The 21711-nt window shown below is 41.5% G+C and overlaps 1 protein-coding gene across 1 annotated transcript in view; it reads right to left on the reverse strand.

The window, feature by feature from the left end:
* Nucleotides 1-13980: 13980 nt before the first annotated feature.
* Nucleotides 13981-21711, reverse strand: part of LOC100740237 (COUP transcription factor 1-like) — a 10604-nt gene continuing 2873 nt past the window's right edge. The window contains exons 2-8 of the mRNA XM_024371379.2: nucleotides 16968-17110; nucleotides 16701-16816; nucleotides 15319-15504; nucleotides 15073-15186; nucleotides 14826-14989; nucleotides 14490-14736; nucleotides 13981-14402 (exon numbers count right to left, since the gene is read on the reverse strand). Coding sequence (XP_024227147.2) covers nucleotides 14173-14402; nucleotides 14490-14736; nucleotides 14826-14989; nucleotides 15073-15186; nucleotides 15319-15504; nucleotides 16701-16816; nucleotides 16968-17098 — 1188 coding nt within the window. The 5' untranslated portion in view covers nucleotides 17099-17110 and the 3' untranslated portion in view covers nucleotides 13981-14172. The remainder of the gene's footprint in view (nucleotides 14403-14489; nucleotides 14737-14825; nucleotides 14990-15072; nucleotides 15187-15318; nucleotides 15505-16700; nucleotides 16817-16967; nucleotides 17111-21711) is intronic.

The raw sequence follows: 21711 nt of genomic DNA on the forward strand, positions 1-21711 counted from the left end.
TTGCCCTTCGAACGAGACGCGGCACGAACGCTTTGGCCGGGAAACGCCGAGAACGCGAGATGGAATCAGGGCTGCTGAATCGTATAATTCCGGGTCGAGAAACGGTTGCGAACCGAATACGCGGCGGTAAACGAGGGCCTTATTGTATACAATTTGGGCATTGTTGTTAATGTAACAGGTTCAAGTGATATCGGTAAGAGATAATATATCGGATAAGGTTTCTTTTGTTTAAGGCGTGTGGCACGCGCGAATTGGGCGCGTAAAGAGGGATGAAAAAATTTGGTGAGAAAGAAGCGGAGCGAAAGGGAAACTAGAGCGAACGTGTGAGAGAGCGTGAGAGAGCTGCTTGATCGGATGATGAAACACGCAGAAACATAATCTTTAAGCAGAGCTAGGATGCTGAATAGAGTGAGAGACAAGTTTAAGAGCGAAGACGCGTCTTTTTTTTTTCAAAGAAGTCTTAATATATTATCTATTATTAATCCTATTGTTGCCAATAATGGGCATTATGAAGAAAACCGCGCGGGTATGTAACTTATTCTCTACACTGCATTTACACTCCCCCGAATTTCCCCAAGAAGACCTTGTATGCATATATAGTAAACACACATTATACACTATACACTTGTTGTACATAGATATATATTATATGTAAAGCTTAAACTTATTAACGAAACAGATTTAGTCGATGTGTAACGGATAGAAGAGGAATTATGCAACCCGTGAAAAATAGCCGTTTCGTCGCGTATGGGTGAAAAGAGCGAATGAAGTATTTTTCTTTTCTTTTCTATTTTTTTTCTTTCCTTCTTTGAGACGAGCGCCATCACGATGCCGCGCTTTTGTTTTTCTTTCATTTTAAATATAAGCGAAAGTGTTTACACATGGTGCCGCATGTTATACGGGTAACGCGTGACCCTGTCACTACCGTTCCACCGTCGTCGCTCTCGTCTCGTACTTCGATGCAGAAACTTCAACGATTAATTATCCGTGCGCAGGTAGGCGCACGCCAACTTTCTAACATCGATCATCGTTATACCGAGAACCGATCGGATATTATATACAAATATATTAATATATACATATGTAATTAGAGCTTGGTTCGAACGATGCTCGTCCGAGACCTGACGAAACATCATGCACACACACTGCCCGATGAATGCTGTACATAAGAGAAAGTTATTTTGCCAGAAACGCGATAAACAGGAAATAAGATAGAAGAACGAGACAGCGTTCCAACGAACGATACGACGCGATCGATCAGTCGAGACGCATCATCGATCGTGTTTCTCATATCGAAGGACCAAGATTCCTCGAAGAGATCGATTCCCCAATGACTGGATCTCTTTGATCTGTCTCGTTGAACAACGCCGATCGCCAATAATATACGTAACGAAGTTACACCAGTTAGTGGTGTCGTCACTGCCAAACGAGACGAGACAGCGGCTCGACGAAACGTACAACATTCTCCTAATCGTTGAAACATTCACGCGACACTTTAAACAAGGACGACCGCAAAGCACGAGCGAAGGATAAAATATCGTATAGTTGTCGGGGGTGTGCCGTCGTTCATATCGATGCTCTCTCCAGCGAACTCGTGCGACGATCGAGGATCGCGTGAAATCGAAAGAAAGCACGCGAGATCGGTCGTCGCTAATCGAGACGAGATGAGTAATACTAAAACCCAAAATAGCTGTTTCCGGCAGTTGGACCGATCGAAGGAAGTCGCACTAGAGACGGAGAGAAAAGGCACGTTAGGAGAGAGAGAAAGAGAGAGAGAGAATGAGAGCGAGAAGCTAAGAAGAGAGGAAGGGAACAACGATGTTAACGAGAAGGAAGAGCTTGTTTTTCATTCATTCGCTACCTCATGGGTTAACTATCGTGTATCTTTTCTAATTTGGCGGGAAATAAAGGCACCGCAAAGCGGAGAGATGGAGGAAAGAAAGCAAGAACGAAGAAAATACAAAGACACGACGCTGCGAAGCGTACAAAGAAAATAGACTCGTATACATATAGTTGTTCGCGTTTTCCACAATTTTTTTTTTTTTTCTCTTTTATTCTTTTATTATCGAGCAATTTTATCAAGCGGAATCGTTTTGCGTGGGAGTACGCGTCGCTGAACGACAACGCGCCGTTAGAGTATAAGTAACGTTGGCGAGTGTTTTCTTGCGATTTTTCTTTTTTTACACCAATCCTTGGTTTTTCTGGTTCTTCTTTATCTCCGTTGATTCGTCTCGCGTTCTTTCGTTCGACGCGACCGTTTACCATTTACTTCTTTGATCGCAAGAAATATTTATACACGTTCTTCGTTTTTCCTGTTCGGTTTACGCGTTTGTTTCGCACGATTGCCACGTTCGTGAATGTTGTTCTGTTAACCCGTTTGCCGATACATTTTATAACTTCTTTTTTATACATATATATATATATATATATATAGATATATATAGATATTTAACGCATTTATATCTTATTTTTCCGTTGTTACAAACGAATACGCGCAAACTACACACAAACACGTAATACACATGCCAAGCCTCGTGCCAATCGTACGCTGCAGAGAAATTCCAACAAACTCGAAAGTGGAGAACCGTTCGATCGCGAGATTCGAATTGGTTTACCGATCGACGCTTACATATGTCGCCGCACGTTTTCATTCGTTTAACGATAGATCGCGGCCAGAAGAAAGGCACTACGAACGCTTTTCGGTCAGGTCAACATTCGCGACAAACCGATACACAGGGCTGTACATGTACGTTCTACGCGTACTCTGCATATCGTGCGCACCGAAGCACCCAAAGTGTCCGAGTCGAAACAGTTTCGTCAGATTGGACGACCGAAAAAAAAGTACGAGTTACGAATTCCTTTTTCCTCTTTTCGTCCTTTTCCGGGTGTTTTTTTTTTTTTTTTTTTTTTTTTAATTCTTTTTTTTTTCTTTTTCGGGTTTTTTTTTTTTTTTTTTTTTTTTTAGAAAAATCGTTTCGACGATGGCGCTAGACGTTCGAACGCGTAGAAAATACCGTTGCGAGTATGCAGGCGATCGCGGGACCATATTAATTAACCAAATTGACGAGAAGACTATCATTCTTATATAGCAACGTAGCGAATGTTTCTAGCACTCGCCGAAACTCGATCAACGAAAATCTTCGATCGATTAATAATTCCTTTAACGACGTTGACGATTCGCGCGTAATTGTTTTTAATTTGCTCGAAACTGTTGGTACTCGGTACTCGGTGCTGGCGCAGTGTCTCTCGAATCGCGTACGAGGAAACATCGACTTGTCAAAGGACGATAGATACGCGTAGAAACGCAAAATAACAAGCAAATTCGATGTCGAAACAGCAAACAGTCGGAGCAGCCCAGAAATGGCGAGAAAAGAAGAATGCGCGAAGAGAGAGAGAGAGAGAGAGAGCGAGAGAGAGAGAGAGAGGAAGTGAGAGGAACGATGGAAAGAGGGCGAGATCGATCTTTCGACAACGAGAATATTATTCGACCCTTCTTGCTCGCCACTGCTGGCAAACGAACGAAAATCGCCGATCGATAGAATTTCGGTATTTACCAGTATGCATTTGCGCGAACTCGTGGCCTATCGAGCTCTAAATCATCGGGAAAAAGGGGAAGAATTTACACACGTATCGACGCGAACCAACTTCAAAAGATTTTCACGACAAAGAAAATTACGATAGAACGTATAGAGTACATTTGGACGCACAACGAGCCAGGCTCGATGGACGAACGATCGGGCGAGAGAAGCCTACGCCGGATCGGCGTGGTCGCCTGCTCGCGAAAGAGAAGCAAAAGGAATAAATTTGTTTGGACAGGAGAAATGGAAGAAAAGCAGACAGTAAAATGCAAAAGTGACTCCGGGACGCCGTTTCGACACGGTGCTGCAGAACGTGCTGTTACGTAATGGGCGAAAAGTATAGGTGCGCAGGCGGACGACGATCGAACGAGAAGGGCTGGACGACAAACTGGACAGGCAATGATAGAAAATAGAGCCGAAAATAACGGATCATCATCACATTGACAGCAAAGGGAGGAGGACAGCTTTTCGTTTTATATACACATATATATTATATACATATATTCTATATTGTAGAATATAGGGAAAAAGTGGACTGTGTGAAATTACAAAAAATAAAAAAGTAAAAAAACAAAGAATTACGAGATGGAAATGGAAGGGGGGAAAACCGGCGCGACCCTCGGCACGACGCCAGGGCGGCTGTACAAAAATGAAAATAAAAAAAAAAAAAAGAAAAAATAAGTAAAGATACTCTACTTCAATTTACCGAAATGCATCAAACGCAAAAGAAAAAGGGAAACGGATTTAACGATCTACGCATACTTCAACACACACACGCATACTATATATACGTACATTATATATATATGGATATATAGATATATATAAATATACGTACATTATTATACGCACGTCTAGGATGGTATGTGGGATCTTTGAACGGAGGAGAAAGCGAGAAATAGAAGAACGTGGAAAAGGATCCGACGAAAGACGATGTGGGCAAGGCAAAGAGAGGAGAGATATCCATGTATTTTTCCGAACGATGGTTGCATGCATAACGAACTAAATAACCAAAACGGATAGCTAATCCATAAATGAAAATAGAGCGGCAACACGCGCCGTTTCATCTTTTCTTTTTTGTTTTTTTCGTCGCGAAACCGATCCCAAGGAAGAAGTACGATCTCTGAATCACCGAATAATTCGCAGAAGATCGAGAGAGAAGGATGATTCTTGAGCGGGAAGGGAACAAGGCAAAGTATCGCTGAATAATAAGAAACAAGCGGAAAAGATGTTACTTGGAAGTTAACGCGTGCTTGGAAAGAAAAAGAGAGAACGCTATTTTCTTGACGAAAAATAAAATAATACAGAAGTTGCGCATTGCCGACGGAGACAACCTCCGCGCATGCATTTTTTTGCATCGTGCTTGCTAATTTGGATATAATCATGGTTTTTATTTTTTTTGTTTTAATATTTGCGCCACCGCAGGGCTTGTCGATTCTCGTCACTCCGATCGCCTCGATCTGTATTTTCGATCGTTGACCGATAATGACGTACATTTAAAGGATGTGATAGAAATCTAGTGAAAAGAAAAGAGAAGAGAGAAAGAGAAATAATCAATGGACGAGGTGCGACGAACGCAAGCCCTGCTGTTACGATAATTTCACCGTAATTAATTCATTTTTTTGTCTACTTTAGTTTACTTTAATTGCTACTATTCTACTATAAAAAAAACTTCTACTATATAATCATTTACCACTATGGAATACTTTACTATTAACTACTACTATTACTACTACTAGCATTGCTGCTGCCTAGTACTACTACTACTACTACTACTACTACTACTACTACTACTACTACTACTATTTCTATTACTACTACTACTACTACTACTGCTACTACTACTACTACTACTACTACTACTACTACTACTACTACTACTACTACATTACTATGCTACTACTACTACTGCTACTACTACTACTACTACGCTATTACTACTATCTACGGTTTACTATTACCGCCTATATATTTTTGCGTCTTGAATGATTTGATGAATTTTTTTGCTACTTTCGTGAATTCCGCGTAAGGCCCCATAAGAGAAAAAGAAAACTCGCTCTTTTTTCTTGGTCCGAGAAGAACCGGCAATGCCTGCCAGGATATCAAGATTTCATAACTATTTTTCCGTTTACTAGGTTTTTTTCCCTTTCATTTGAAATGATCACGTAGTATCGTCGAGGCACATGGTGTATGTTTTTTCTTTATCACTATATACATATATATATATACACATGTATATATATGTGTGTGCGTATATATATATATATATACACACCTTTATTTTTTTTTCTTTTGGTTTCTTTTAAATTCGAAAACGGGAAGGAATTAGACATTAGATGGGACGTAAAGGGATTGCTGGTAAAATTTTGATTTGACGACGGACGAGAGATCTAAGAAGGAAGAAAAAAACGAGGGAATGGACTCATAAGATATGGCGTATAATAATAATCTTAATGCTAATAATAATAGTAATAATAATAATGCTAATTCTAATGGTAACGATAAAGAAAAAGCTGATCGCAAGTACGAAATTGTTGACGCAGTTGACAGAGACCCGTGAGCGCGCCGCGTTTGGAGTGAGAGAAACGATTTGTCGAAGTCAGGATAAAACGAGAGACAGAGACGGCCTGTTCGATCGAGAAGAAATTCGATAATTAAAAACGCGGAGAAAAGGAAGGAAAAAAGAAAAAAAAAGTAAAACGGAAATACGATTGACAGGCGGGCGCGCGTTTTCTCCACCGATGGGAATAAACGCGCGTTTCTTCTTTCTGGTTTTCGATTATCAAATTTTTTTTTTTCTCCATCGTCACGTTTCAGTTCTAATCCTCGGGTTGATCCTCCTTTTTTTTTGTGGTATTGTTCTATGTTTTATCATTATTATTATTATTATCGTCGCCCTACTATTTTTTTAAGCTCCTTTTTCCCCGAATTTCTTTGATTTTTCTTTTACTTATTATGGTCTTTGGTAGAATCGACAAATTCTGTTATTTTCTTTTTATGGTTTTTTTATAAATCATTGGAAATCGCGTACTCACTTTCGAACTCACACTCTTACACGCATACATACGTACATACACGGGTGCGTGCACGCGCCATCACACATACACACACACGAAAACACGTACCAATGCACGCATAGGAAACGCGTTAAGAGAAAACATTTTCCGATCATTCGAAGGAAACAAATAAAATCTATGGTGTTTTTAGTGGATAATATTTAAATACTATATGGATAATCATTAAGTACATCAAGCATAGAGGTTAAAGTACATAGACATTAAGGCAGGAAAAAAACATATATTTAAGCGGGCTGCTCCCCTCCGGATGCAAAATTTCTGCTTCGGTGATAGTCCGACGATCGTGTGGGAAGGAAGAGAAACATCGAGAGAAAAGAAAGTCGTGTGTCTTGCTTTTCGAAAGATCGAGCCAACGATCGAGGAACGAAGGAAGGGAAAAAACTTTCGACTCGAAGAAACTTGTATTCGACCTGAAAAGACAACGAAATTGAATAAACGAAATTCGCTTTCGACGAAGAGGCTGATGAAAAGCTAGAGAAGAAGAGGAAGTAGCTGCGTTTCTCGTTTCTTTTCTGGAGGGAGAGCATCCGCTAGCGAGTTTGGTTTAAAAATTAGTAGGTGAACGTGAGGAATTGCCCTGTATCGTTGAAAACGTAAAGAAAGACGATTCGAAAACCATAACCGGACTACAAATTCGACGAAGTGAACGAAAAACGAACGAAAGAAAGTGGAGAAGAGGGAAATCACATTTGGGAAAAAGGGAAACGAAGGTAATATTTTTTTTTTTCTTACGAGCACAGTAACAGTGGGATTAGCCGTGCGTGTAAACAGAATAGACGAAAGGAAAGCCGAGATTCAGTTTTCTTAGCACAGGTCAGAATTTTCCTAACGAAACCGCGCATCTTTTTTCCGATCGAATATTTCGTCAGCATACACACACACACACTTGCATACGGTTAGATGACAAACAGTGTGCGTTGGAAAACGCACGTACACGTGCATACGAATACACGCAAATAGAACCGTCGCGCATGCAAATGCAAATACCGAAAGAAAGAAGAAAAACGGGAAAACGTATATACACAGATGAGAATAACGAAGAATATGACGAAAAAAGAAGAAGAAGAAGAAGAAGAAAGGAAACAAAGAGAACCTATTCTCTCCGCCTGTAATAAGCGTTTAAGAGTTTATTATCGTACCAGATTTACCATAGAAAAGCTATATTATATATATCGGATACATATATATATATATAGATTATTCTATATATCTACACCGTAATAACGTCATATATATTTTGTCAGTTTTTTCTTTGTTCTTTTTTTTTTGTAAGCTATATAAGAGGGAATATTCGCAGAGGGGAAAAAAGAAAAAGAGATAAATAGATAATACGAGAAAAAGAGAGGGAGAGAGTTTAAAGACGTTTTAAAATAGAGACGAAAGACGCGAGAATAAGAGTAGCGTGGAGGAAGCTTGCAAAGAGCGGTGATAAAACGGGGATAGAGATCGCAAATAATAATAGTATAATAATAATAATGGAAACCGGATGGCATTTAAAGGTACCTATTAATTAAATAACAATTATTATTAATAATAGTAAGGTTTAACGCAAAACGTTCTAACGCAAGAGTGTCCATGCAACAAGAGTCTTTCTCCGACCTTTTTCTCCGATACCGTTTCTTTTTTCCATACTATCTTTTTTTTTCTCTTTTCTTTTCTTTCTGTAAAGTTAAACACCGTTATCGGACGAATTTGTTAAACACAGTACTCTTCTTACATTTGACACGTATGCCGCATCTGTGAAAGCGTGACATTGATATACAAATCATAAGTGCAATAGTTGTTACAATAGAACCCATGGGATTTTTAGAAAGGCGTCGCCGTGCCGGCCGATCTCGTCGACGTCACAGGGCGTCGAGGCAACGTTCGCCGTCGCTTCCCCTCACCACACATATTTATTACTTTATCGTCTCGCGATCCTTCTTCGTTCTCGTGTCCACCACCTGATCTCGTTGTCGTTGTTTCCTCCTTTGTTTCTCTATTTTTTTTTTTTTTTTTTTTATTCCTTTTCATTCCTATCTTGTTCGTCCATCTAACGCTTCCTTGAGCCGTCTGGAAGGACGCGAGAGATTTGGGCCTTACGAAACGTTTTTAAACGGAAAGGAAAGCGACGCCGTTGGACGCTCGACGCCCGCGACGGGGGTGGCCGTCGCGCCACGTCTCAACACACTACTACCTCGCAAATTTCAGAGCTACAAAGCAGATATTACCGTACCTCAATTACACGCATATACGATAGAGAACGCAGAGAAAAATGAAACTAGCCAGCGACAGGAACATAGGGAAGGAAGATAATGAAACAGATAAATACGAGATAACGAAACGATCGATATGATAAAGGATGAAGAACAATCGTATATAGGGAAGAATATATAGACGATAAGCCACGTTTCAGTTGTCGGATATATATCTCTTTCTTTTATCTTTTGTGTCTTTCTTTTTTTTTTTTTTTTTTTTTTTTTTTTTTTTTTTTGTTGCGCCATCTTACAACACCATTGTGATGTACACACACGCATAGGGAAAACCCAGTTAGAGATTTCTTTCTTCCGATAATCATGCGTGTAAAACGATGATCCGCACGACGATATATAACTGTTGCATCGTGTCGTTGACGTTTGATACGCGCATGGAGATTTTGCACGATCGTAATCGACGCGAACGAGGAGACCGCAGTTACAACGTTACCGCGTTGTAGTCACTGATCTTTATTCAGAGAGAATTTCAACCGTGGATATTTCGATTCTTACGTCTCGCAAACAGATAGCATCGTAAACATGTACAGTCGCTCTACATATATATATATATAAAAAATCCTCGTCGATCGATTCGATCGGACGAATCCCAAGTTCTACGGTCTTTGTTCGATCTGTTTCGTTTCCTTCGCTCGTTTCGCATGGGACGTGGACGAGTTCGAAAGCAACAGCGCAGATAGGAGAGATATATATAGATATATAATATTATACATATACTCGATGGTTAATAATAATAATAATAAAAAGAAAAGGAGAAGTAAGTCGTGCGCGCGCGAGAGAGAGAGAGAGAGAGAGAGAAAGAAAGAGAGAGAGAAAGAGAGAGAGAGAACGATCGCAAGCAGTAAGGAATAATCCAGCAAGAGAAATGTCCCCAACCCTATCCACAGACCCCCTCCCCCTTTCTACAATAGGAAATAGTTGAACGTGAAATAGCGATGATAAAACAATTATGAAATAGAATTATTGTATTCGCGAGCTCTGTCGAGGCGGAGGGCCTCTTCGTCGAAACAACGCGCGAGACCTCCATTTTTATTTTTTTCGCGATTCTCGCTCGTTGCTGCTCGCCGGAGGCTCTCCTTTCTGAATGTACATAGTGTGAAGTAGCTAGAGTTTCTCGTTTCTCGTACGATCCCCTCCACGCGTTCGAACCACGATTTGCCTCGTATCGATACGAAGATGCCCGAGTCTCGTTGAACGTTGCCTGTTTCTCTTCTTACGCCGTCGCCCCCTCCGCCCTTCGCCGTTTTTTATCAACAAACCGTAGAAAACCGAAATAATCGTACACAGTTAAGAAATATATCCTGATACATCGTGCCTCGAGAACCTGCCGATCGGATGCGCGAGCCGAACAAAACGGATCCTATCGTTCGATCGTTCGATGCTCGTCTTTATCCGTTTAAACGAACGAGACGTAACGAAAGTATCGGGCATGGAAACTGTATCCGTTGGAATAGTTGACGGAATCGTTAACTAGCACGCGTCACTGCCAACCTTCGAAAAACCATCTCGACAGCAATAAAAAAGTGTCGTCCCGTATCCGGTAGCCAGCGGGGGTTCTCGTAATACGACTTCTGCGAAGTAAAGATATTAATAATTCTATAATATAGAACTGTAAAGACAGGATTATTGTAAATGCGTGATTATCGATTACGGGCGTAGAGGAAGAGAAAACAACGAGAGTCGGAACGTCGATAGGGAGGCGTAGGCTTCGACAGATTTCTAACTTCTTTTTTTTTTCTCTGTTGTGTCCATCGTCGAAGCGGAAGAGATGGACGAGAAACGAGGCACTCTACGGTCGTCAGAGCAAACAACCTGTTATATTTCGTCGCGCCGAATTGCCCGAGAGCGTCCAGAGAACCGCCGAGAACAAGACACAGGGTAGAGAGAGAGGGAGAGAGAGAGAGAGAATCGCTGAGAAGGTGGATTTTAGGCGCGCGAAAGTTTGCAGACAAAAGAGCGAGAGAGAGAGAGAGAGGGAGATAGAGAGAAAAAGAGAAGAAAACGGGTATTATGGATCGATCGGTTGCTCGGCGACTCGCGGACTCGTCTCGGGCTCGGTGGACGATGATTTGTTATTATACCGAAATCTGTTAGTTTTTTGTCCTACATATTAGCGTTAAAATAGAATGGGAATAGTAGAAATGCCGTTGTGTTGTTTTTTTGTCTCTTTTCTTTTTTTTTCTTTTTTTTTTAAAGAGAACGATGAAGATAAGAAAGAAAAAGTAAATGTAATTACGAATCGACGATTTTTGTCATCGTGGGTATAATATAAACGCAGACGATATCGCGAACACGGGAGAACAAACGAATGGAAAGATGAAAAAAAAAAGAAAAAAGAAGAAGATAAAGAAACGAAAATGGATTTTGAAAAGGTAATGAAAATTAAACGAAACGACATTAATAATGGGCATATTATGTGAATTCGATTCGCGCTACTGGTTGAAAAGATACAGGAAAAATCGGGCGAGACGCCGATGTACGCGCGTCTTTTTCATTTTGTAACGCTCATGCGCCAGCTAACGTCGCTTTTCTTTCTTTTGGCTAAACGCGCGGACAAAGCTGCCGTTTTGTTCGTGCCATCGAAATTCGAAAGTTCGCAAGAGAACGAGAGAAATCACTTTTCGTGTGTTTGCTTTTCGCGGAAGAGAAAAAAAAAGGGAAAATTCGTGTATGCTTCCTTCCCTTCGTATCTCCACAAAATTTATCGCTTTTTAATTATTATCATTATTACTACTACTACTACATTACTACTACTACTACTACTACTACTACGATACTACTACTTACTACTACTACTACGCTACTACTACTACTACTATTACCATTATTATTCGTATTGTTATTATTCTTATTCTATTATTAATTAAGAAAATTACGGGGAACGAAGAGCGAGAGAAATCGATGTTGAAGCGCGCGCGTGAGCGAAGATGCACCGTGATCATCAGCGAGCGATACGCTCGACGAGAACAATTCCTCACAAATAAAGATGATAAAACGTAATTAAAAATAAAGATAAATAAAGTAATATTATAGATGAGAGAAAAAGGGAGTAGTAATGGTGAATTGAGGGAAAAAAGAACACACCCACACGCAAACGAACGACAAACGCAGCGAGACCGATTTGCTTAATCGCGAAATTTTATTAACTGTGTGTAACTCTGAAAATAAAAGTCTATTTGAATGTAAGCGCGTTACGCAAGAGAGGAAAGGAGAACGGTATTACTAATAAATATTATCAGTTATTCCTAAAACTATAGAGTAAACTATAGAAAAAAAAAAGAAAAGGAAAACGAAAAGCTGGACACACTTCATAAAATAGATAGATTTCAACGCAGGCAAAAGGACTTTCTTCATTCGTTTTTTCTTTCTTTTTTTTTTTTTGTCCCCCAGTTTCATCGTAAACGCGCATAATATTACGCGTTTTTAGATGCCGCGAACAAAAGCCGAAGAAAAACCAAGGAACGTGTTAGGAGGGGGGGATGATATGTCCGCCGAGTTCAGGAAAAATAGTTCAAACGCGTTTCACGCGACGGTCAGAAAAGAAAAAGAAAGGAGATGGAAAAAAAAGAGCGAAGAGTAGCCAGTGTAAAATTTTCCCTTTTTTTTTCTTTTTTTTTTTTATATCCGAACTCGTACCTCGAATTCGCAGAAAGAAAAGAACGGAAACACCACGATCGTACTTTTCCGAAATTCTCTTTCGTACCTTTGCATCTTGCACGATTTCTATCGATCTCGGAATAATATCCAGAGAAAGAAAAGGAAACAAAAGAAAGGGAAAACAAAGAAGTTCCTAATCACCGATCCTTTTTTTCCATTTCTATTTCCGCACATCCGAAACTTTCTCCCATTTTTATTCGTTCGTCGACATCGTTCTTCGATCGATTTGTACGAGATCTTCCATCGTTACCGTTACCTTCAACGTTACCTTCCACCTTGTACTTCTTGTTTTCGTCTTCCCTTGTCTGTCCATCCCGTACCTTCCAATTTCGCTATCTCTCCGTCCTTGTCTTAGTCCACGGATAAAAAAAGGCAAAAGAACTGAAAAAAAAAGAACGAACGAATTCATAGCACTCGGAGCTACTTTTTTCCACTCTACGAGCTACATCTAAGAAGATAACCGAGGGAAATTTTTTTTTTTATCGTCGTACGTATTCCGGGCAATGAAACAACAGGAAAAGAAAATGGGAAAGATGCGACAGTTGTCGCTTTCGGGTTGAATATTTTTTACATACACGAACACACACGCAAACCACACAAGGACGAAAAAATAATGAGAAATCAATCTATAATGAATTTATGTGTAACATTTAATTGAGGATTGTATGTAATTGTATATATATGTATATATATATATGAGTACAATGCAGTCCATGAGTTAAGATACATTCTCCTTTTTCTACAATGAAAAAAAAAATAAATTATTCTAGTTAATAAAAAAAAAAAAAAAAATTACGGTGTGCGTTAGTGTCTCTTTTTTTTCTTTGATGCCAATCTTCCCGATGATCATCCATAAGAGTAACTTTTATTTAACGTCGCGAATGCCCATACACTCTGTAAACGAATTTTATTGTTGTGATGTGGAAATAAACGTTTCAAAAATTCTGAGGGTTTTGCTGAAATAAACCGAACAATCGCGTCGCCTACAATCTGTCAATGTCTTTCGATTTCACACATTTTCTTCGTTCGTGAATGAACTCCGCCTGTCCCACGTCTTCCCGCAATCTTCGACGTGTTCACGAATCTACCTGTATATGTCGAAAATGGTTCAGGAAATTAACGAACGAGATATTTTTAATTTATCGATAAAGATGAATAAAAGAAAAAAGAAGGAGAAAAGAAAAAATACAATTTTGTAATAAAAGAGCAACGTTTCACTTCGCTAATATATTATGGAACACTTACTTCTAATACGTATATGTACAGGTCGCAATTAGACTTAATAGCGTCACATTGTAATTTACAATACGCATAGGAAAGAATTGACTAGATTTTACGTAAACGCTTAATACTTCTCGAATTATTCCGTCGACTTTCGATTTCTTTGAAAAACCTTCTTTATCGACGTGGAAACGGTCGATGCATCGGTACTATTACTCCTCGTCTCCTCGTGATTTGAAAAGAAATAGCGAACGATAAAACGCCGAAATCTCACGATCATTGGAAACGATCGTTCCTCCAAAAATGTTGCAATTGTCTTTGAAGCAATTGTTGATATAAATTGGTGGCTTGCCCCAAGAGTATCGTACCGACCGAGTCGAATTGGCGTTATGTCGGCCTGAGAGCACTGACCATGTCGCCCAATAATCGTTCCACGCTGACATCCCCTACCGTCGGCTTGAACAACAATTCTTGCAAGATAGATCGACAAAGCGCGCGTGCGGGCGGCAACAGCAGCAAAAGTCGTCCAACCCTCCGTGCATCCCTCTCACAGAATACAGCTACCGTTTGTTCTTGTAACGCTGTTATTCGCCCTGGTTCGCATAGTCCTCGCGATTCTAAATAAATGTTCACATTCTTATCGCACGATTTCTCTAATTAACATTTGTGCGATTAATTTTAACATTTGTGCAAAGTTCTTTTACCTCCTTTGAAGAGAACTATGGCCTTCAAGCAGGCGTATTCCGAATGATCGACCCTGAGAAGAGCACATTTTGCCAATAACTCTCGCAGCTTCCTTACTTCGTCGACGAGCGTCTCCTTTCTTTCGGATGATAAATCGTTCGGTACCAAAGTGGATTCTTCGACTGGAAAGTTCCACTGCGCGGCGGTCAACACGAAAAGCTCGCTCCAAGATTCTTCCAGTAGAATAGTTTGGTCCCTGTAGGGCAGCTTGAAAGAAACGCCAAACGATCTTTATTAACACGATGCTAATTCGTCTTTACATTTATATAAAGATCACGCGTGAGCACGCGGATTACTTGTAAGAACGAATGAATGCTTCTCGCCCATCTGACAGCAAAGAAGAGTAATTTCGCCGCAAATTCGTAGATGTTCTCCGTGGGTAAAATAGAGAAGCTAGATATATAATCCGTTGCTGCAGAGTTCGTGACGGACGGTGCTAGTCGAGCGCATGCGAGTTCCTCTGCAAAATTCATAAATATTCGTCGTTTGAACAAACAAACGTATTTCGATAAACTAGAAAAATTTCTACGAGAAAATTCTTACCCTTTGGTTCGATTCTCGTTTCGATCGGTCCAGCCTCCTCGGAACTCGTCACCTCGTCCTCTTTAGCTGTGTTCACTGTTAACGGCTCTGTCGGTGAACGTGGCAAAAAATGTGCTACAAATGAAAAAAGTATCGTAGTAACTGTTTGTACAACGTGAAATAATTTCTCATACGTTTTTATATGGAACATTAAAGATGAAATAATTTAGGATTAATATTTACAATAGAGTAGATTGTTTCGCTTACCGACCGATGGTGTAAAAGCCGACATTGTCGGCTTGAAGGGAAATAGCGCAGGATACAAAAGGGGATGGTAAGGGTTGCTCGCTGCGTGGTAAACGTGTGGGATTCCAGGATATAAAACCGACGGACCTCTTCTCGCGGCTGCGACCAGGGACGAGGTATTTCGTGGAGCTCTTTCGTGCTGCACCGCTGTGAGTATCATAATTCCTTAGTATGTCATATTCAGTTATGCATTTGTGGCCAGACAGACAATTTATTCAATTGGCGTCGAAACAATCCTAACTATAATATTTTAGTTCTTAATATCAAGTAGTACCTCGGTAGGCATAAATTGTTTTTTAAGTCGTCAAGTATTTCGAGTACACACGTACGAAATATATATCGTAAACTTCACGATTAAATTCTACCAATTTAACGCTCATATCAAAGTCTTATCTGGCACGAAACAGAATTATAAATTACCCCAACGAATTATCCCCCGTTTAAAATCAAACATCCCTTACCCACATATGTTGCTATACGAAAGCAAAATCCCGCTTCACCCTGCGATCGATTTCATGCTTTTTTTATAGCATCGGCAAGGATATAATCAAAACCATGAGAGTGGAGACCACTAATGGTACCTTTCCTGCCCTCCTTCGCTAATTGATATCCCCGCGCAATCAAGTGTTTGGATTATCGGGTCGGGCTAGAAGTGTTTACAAAACCTGTGAACGTCAGGCTGCTTGTGACACTGCTCGCGGCGTGGCTAACTTTCCGGATTCTGGCGTGAGCAAGCACGAATATAGAATTTCATGTGGGTGCGAGCACCCTTTTTTTCCTCTCTCTCTCTCTCTCTCTACTCGCCAGCCCTTCGAGCAACTTCCCTATTTCTTTGTTGGCGAACGGAACGTCACCATGCATTGTAATATTTTGGATGTTGGCTACGAATGTTCGTGCATTCGCGCGAGTACGCGGCCGCAATAACGGGGGACGTATCGGCGCCTGTCATCCGCAAACCTTTTGACGAACGTGTCGACGTCGAATCTCGGGTATGTTAAGGCGAAGCTAACTTTCCAGTAAGTTTCTTCTCGTTCCACGTGTGATGTATTTCAACGACGCTTTTAGAACGAGTATCGAAAATAGCGGATACGTTTCGAAACTGAACGTAAACCTCGTATGGTATTACGCGGAAATAGCGAATCACTTTGGACCGAGGTGATTCTTCGAGATTAAATTACGCCTTACGTTTGCACACGAACGAAAAGCTATTCGAGTTTTCGGCGCGCCTGACAGTCTGACATTTGCAGCATATTTCGTACGAAGAGAGCCCTATGAAAAAGCGCCGAATCGAATTTGTTACAAGTAAAGAATAAAAACGTAATCACCGTAGAAACGAAGCGTACCATCTCGTTTCATGTTGACCTGAAGGCACTTGGTAAACCGACATGCCTGGCACTGATTACGACGAGAAACGTCCACGATACAGCGACCGTTCTCCTTACAGACGTAATCCAGGTTTCTGCACGATGGAATTGAATATTAATAGAACTTAATTGCACAACTAGATTTCGTTAAATTTAAACCAACAGTTAATAGCGAAATAAATATTAGCATACGCCTCGTGTTCGCTAGCGACGCGGTTACATCGAAAACCACAGCAAGTTAATTACCTCGCATACCTGCGGATCGACCGCTTAAAGAAGCCACGGCATCCGTCGCAACTCGGTACTCCGTAATGCTTGCCGGATGCTTTGTCGCCGCAAACTTTGCACAAACTCTCACCCCGGCTACTGTCCTCCATGCTTTCCTGAAACTTAGTCGTGAAAATGCAATTAAGTTGTCAGATTTGAAACTGTTCGAGACCGATATCGCGAATTACACTTTTCTTTCTCGTTATTCGATTATAAATTTATTTCCTAAGATTCGACGATGTTCGTTGGTTCTTATCGTCAATAACAGCGACAGCGTTGCTTTTTAGCGTTGCGATCCGATTTTCGTTGCGACCATCGCCGCTCTCCACGCGATGTCTCGTTCAACGAAAGAAGATATAGTCACGGCTCCTTGCATACTGCAACACCTAATGAAATGTTGAACGATGGTCGAACGTCGCTCGATTCTCTCAATGCTCGCGACTTATCCACTTCTCAAGTTCACCGATATTACACCGAGATAACGTCTCGTCACATTATTTACGCGATGTTTCTTATTCTTTCGACCAGCGATCGTAGATTACCCGTAAACGCACGCAAACGTCCAAGCTCTGATAATGACTCTTAAGGAAGAAAATCGCTTGCGCGATGAAGAAACGAAACGGTACAAAAGTCAGAAAGTCGGGGGGGAAAGTCCGACGTCGAGCTAAAATATCCCTAACGCTTCCGTTGACTTTTGCAACCCCTTTCCCGGCGTTGCTCACGGCTGTTCTCCACCTCTTCGTTCTCCATGTCCCTTTCGCCGGCGAGAGTTCCCTCTTTGTCGAGGGCCTCGGCCTGGCTCTGCCACGGTCTTTCTCGTTCTAACAGGACGCCCGGCCACCTGTAGGGTTCCCAGGCTCAATAATGCATCGGTGACGTGGAGCATCGCTCAGGCTCGTCGATGGTAAACCACCGAGAGAGTCCTGGTGGATGATGCCATGGTTCGCCGCACCCTTCGTCCCGAAGACCAGTTTCACCGACACCGTCATTATCGTTGCCGCCATCAACCCTCAAAGAGATCTGCTGCCAGTGCAGTGGCCTGACTTCTTAATAGTCTGGCCATAGACAGGCAGGAGGAACGCTGGCCGTCGCATGCGAGCGTTAACTTGCCATAATATTTTTATCGCCCGATGACTACTTTCGCGACGCACATGACGGAAGCGTTTCATAGTTGCACGATACGCGGACGAATCTCAATTTTTAATGGTAGCCGATTCACCATGCTTCGTTTGCCAACTTTTCTCGTCAATTGGCGAAACGGAATTATCGATGGTCGTCGTGATTTGTTCCGCTACGTTACCGACTAGCAGAGTTTCTGAATCGACGTACTTTGACTCGTAAGTATAGCCGACAAACGTGCGAGAGTAGATTTTTGGATACTCAGCCGCCTACGGCCAGATATTTTAAAACGTCTTGAAGCTCGTCGCGATGAAATTTGTCACGCAACCGAAAGTTCGAATATCGTAGTGGAACTATCGGTTCGCCGATACGTGTGCTGTTACACGTGGGCGGATTATTTAACCCTTGCTTGCACGAACACCCATCGCGTTTACGCACGCAGGTAACATATGTCGACCATTGCTTGAACACGAGCAATCTGGTACTCCTACGGAAAGTCAAACTTTGTCATTCCTCGTCAGGATAGGGGAAGCTAAGTAACCGTGGAAAATTACGCGCTTTGAAAAAAAAAAGGGGACAGAGAAGGTACGCCAGAGACGCGGACCAAAAATTTCGACAACTTTGACGAGTAACAAAAGGCAGAACCGAATCGCGTACATTGACCGACGAAAGATATCGCAAATGGAATGTTGCGTAAGGGCAACGTTGGCCCTTAATTAATGGGTTGATCAACAACGAATCTTAAGACAGCTAACTTTGTATGCTATATCAACGACAACGAGCAATATCTGTAAATCATGTTGTTAAATCGTTAATCGTTAGAACGTTAATTAAATTAATAATATTCCTGTAAAGGAGAAAGGCTACGGTTACGACTACGAAATTATAATTTTCCAAGATATCACGCTAGTTTATGGCGAATGTATTTTTATCTAATATGCAAGTGGGTACCCTTGGACAGGAAATAAGTTAGAAAAGACAAGATCAGGTCTAGGACGATCGAAACAATTGAAAGTTGGAGGCAATGAGGAGGAGGAGGATGGGTTATTTTTAGAAGCAATTTAATGCAAACCCATCGATCACTGGAACTTTGATAAGCTCGTCACAGTTGCGCTGCAACCTGGGTTTAATGTCAGCTCGATGACTTTTCGATAGTTGTGCCCGGTGCAAGGCGACGAAAGTTGGTTGCGGTCGGTTGAAAATTCGACAAGCTCCTATGCAAATTTTTTTCCTCGTCACGTCATATGCGTCCTTTCGCATAAAAAATGCTGATGGATCGAGCACGAACAGAGGACACCGTTCTCTCGCATCGCGTTTCATCAAATTCGAATCTGGAATATGATTTTTCTCTGCTCATGATATAACATTTCCCCTTTACCTGCTGGTTTTCTCTTCTTTTTTCCATTGATGCAAGTTTTATCAATTTTTAGTATATATTTACTTACAAATAATTTGTATAATTTCCTTAGAAATTCCGTCGCGTAAATCTTTGTTCTCGATTCTACGTAGAATTTATACGTAGACGTCGATCTTTATCGGCTATTTATTAGAAAGAAGTTAACGAAAATAACTTTTCGAACAGCTTCGCGCTGAAAGTTATGCAGCGAGTTATCCGTTTAACTTGCAGCTGTGCTACGTATTTCATTTAAAGTCGTTCCGCAAGTTAGTATCTGCTTTCATCGTTAAGACGCGATTTTAATTTTCAATTCCAAATTTTCATTATTACTAAGGCGAAGACTTTTAACGACTCTTCCAGTCATTTCGTTCAGATGATCACGTCGATATCTTTCATTGTCCAAGCACGATGCAAGGTCTGGGGTTCATTGAGAAAAAAAGCACGTGGCCTGTCACACCTTGCTGACTAACTTCCACCTGGACCTTCCGCTCGTGTCTACGAAATCGTCGATATCCTTTTCCCCTGAACCGTGGCGCGTCGGAAACTGTGATTTTTTTAAAACGAAAAGACGATATCAACGGTTCCCGCGGCGTTTCGGTATTTCGAACGAGCGTTTAATTATAGAAGCTCACCGGTAAGTTCGTCGGTGTAGCGAAACATTTTTCTTCCACCCTGTCGAGGTTGTCGTCAATTTTTAAGGAGTTCCGCGTAAACAGTGTCGTTAGCCTATGCCACCCCTGACGTGACTTTTGTTGTCCGAAAGGGTCGACTGCAATTAGAAGCCTCTGAATAATTAATCGTTGCATCGCAATCGTAATGATAGCGTGGCTCGTGTTACGTCGCCTCATTTGCCTATTTAAACAATTTCGTCAGTTCGCGATAGATCGTATGTCGTGTGTTGCTTCGGCACGCAACGATATCCTACGCGCGTTAGAAGCGACATTAACGATACAATTGCTGGTTGAAGATCCAATTACCGCTACCGCGTCATTTTCTTTTTTCCTTTTTCTTTTTACGCTAGTCTGTGTAGTCTATGATCCACGCAATTATCGCGACATTTTTCTTATCGTGTCGTTGCGACGCGATATATTTTTGTACGTCGCTTCGATGTTGCAACGTAATTGTTTTTCTTAATGTGATAGTGACAAGACCGTGCAAGCGTGGTACAACGTGGATCGTTTGATCTGTCCGATCTATTTCCATGAAGCGATATTTTTAGACGACGCGCGTTCCATCGGCAAACGATTGTTGGAAAGAGCCAACGGGAGGTCGGATCCGACTGTTAAATTCATTTAACTGCGCGTAGGATTAGTTTCGGTCGTGCACGTGCCCCGCTTCACACGATTGACAGTGATTGCGTGATTCGGTTGTACATGCCGTGCACGACGCTTGTGCTACAACGTGTAGTGGTTCCAGGAGACCCGTGATTTCACGTAACAGATACTTTTCTGGTTTTCGTGATACCGGCTCAACAACTGGTGCGCGTCTGTTCCCTGCTCGCTATTTTATTCCGATTCTTCCCGTATCTGCAGCGCTATTGCTTAACATTTATATGAACACGGGGCAACGAGTTCGATCTCGTACGGGACGATAGTCACGCGTCGGTAATTAAAAGTTTCCGTAACGATATCGCTATATGCATACATCGCATATGATCATCGTCGTAGGTCGTTCGCTATCTCCTGGAAGAATCAAACAAAAGAAAAGACGTCTCGCTTGCGAACGACGTCTGATATGGTCGTTCCAAAACTACCTCGTCGACGATCATTTTCCACCTTCTGTTAAAATATATCTCGCGAACTACGGATGATATCGAGCCATCAGGGACTTAACGCCTGGCCAATTCGAATCGCGTTGAACATTGTTCGGTGTCGATCGAACGAATGGCGACGATTCCGAATAAAATAACGCTAGTTACAAAGATACATGGAAGGAAGAGAACACGATGAACGGCCAAGTATGACGCCAGTCACGACGCGTCTGGTAAACTTGTAATACCTATGATTATGGTATAAATATAAAAGCGTCAAAGTAAGCGACGCGAATGGAAATACGTTGCATTTTTGCTGAATGGACACGATGGTTTTCGAGGGTGCGTCGCTTACTACGACGGCGCCACACAGGGTTTCGCATTTGCGAAAGCGTTTTTAGCATATGCGTGGACCTGGCGCAACAGCAGCTATTATAGGCGACAGAGGCGAGCCGTGG

Source organism: Bombus impatiens, unplaced genomic scaffold (genome assembly GCF_000188095.3).
Source record: "Bombus impatiens unplaced genomic scaffold, BIMP_2.2 scf_1275, whole genome shotgun sequence".
Lineage (NCBI taxonomy): Eukaryota > Metazoa > Arthropoda > Insecta > Hymenoptera > Apidae > Bombus > Bombus impatiens.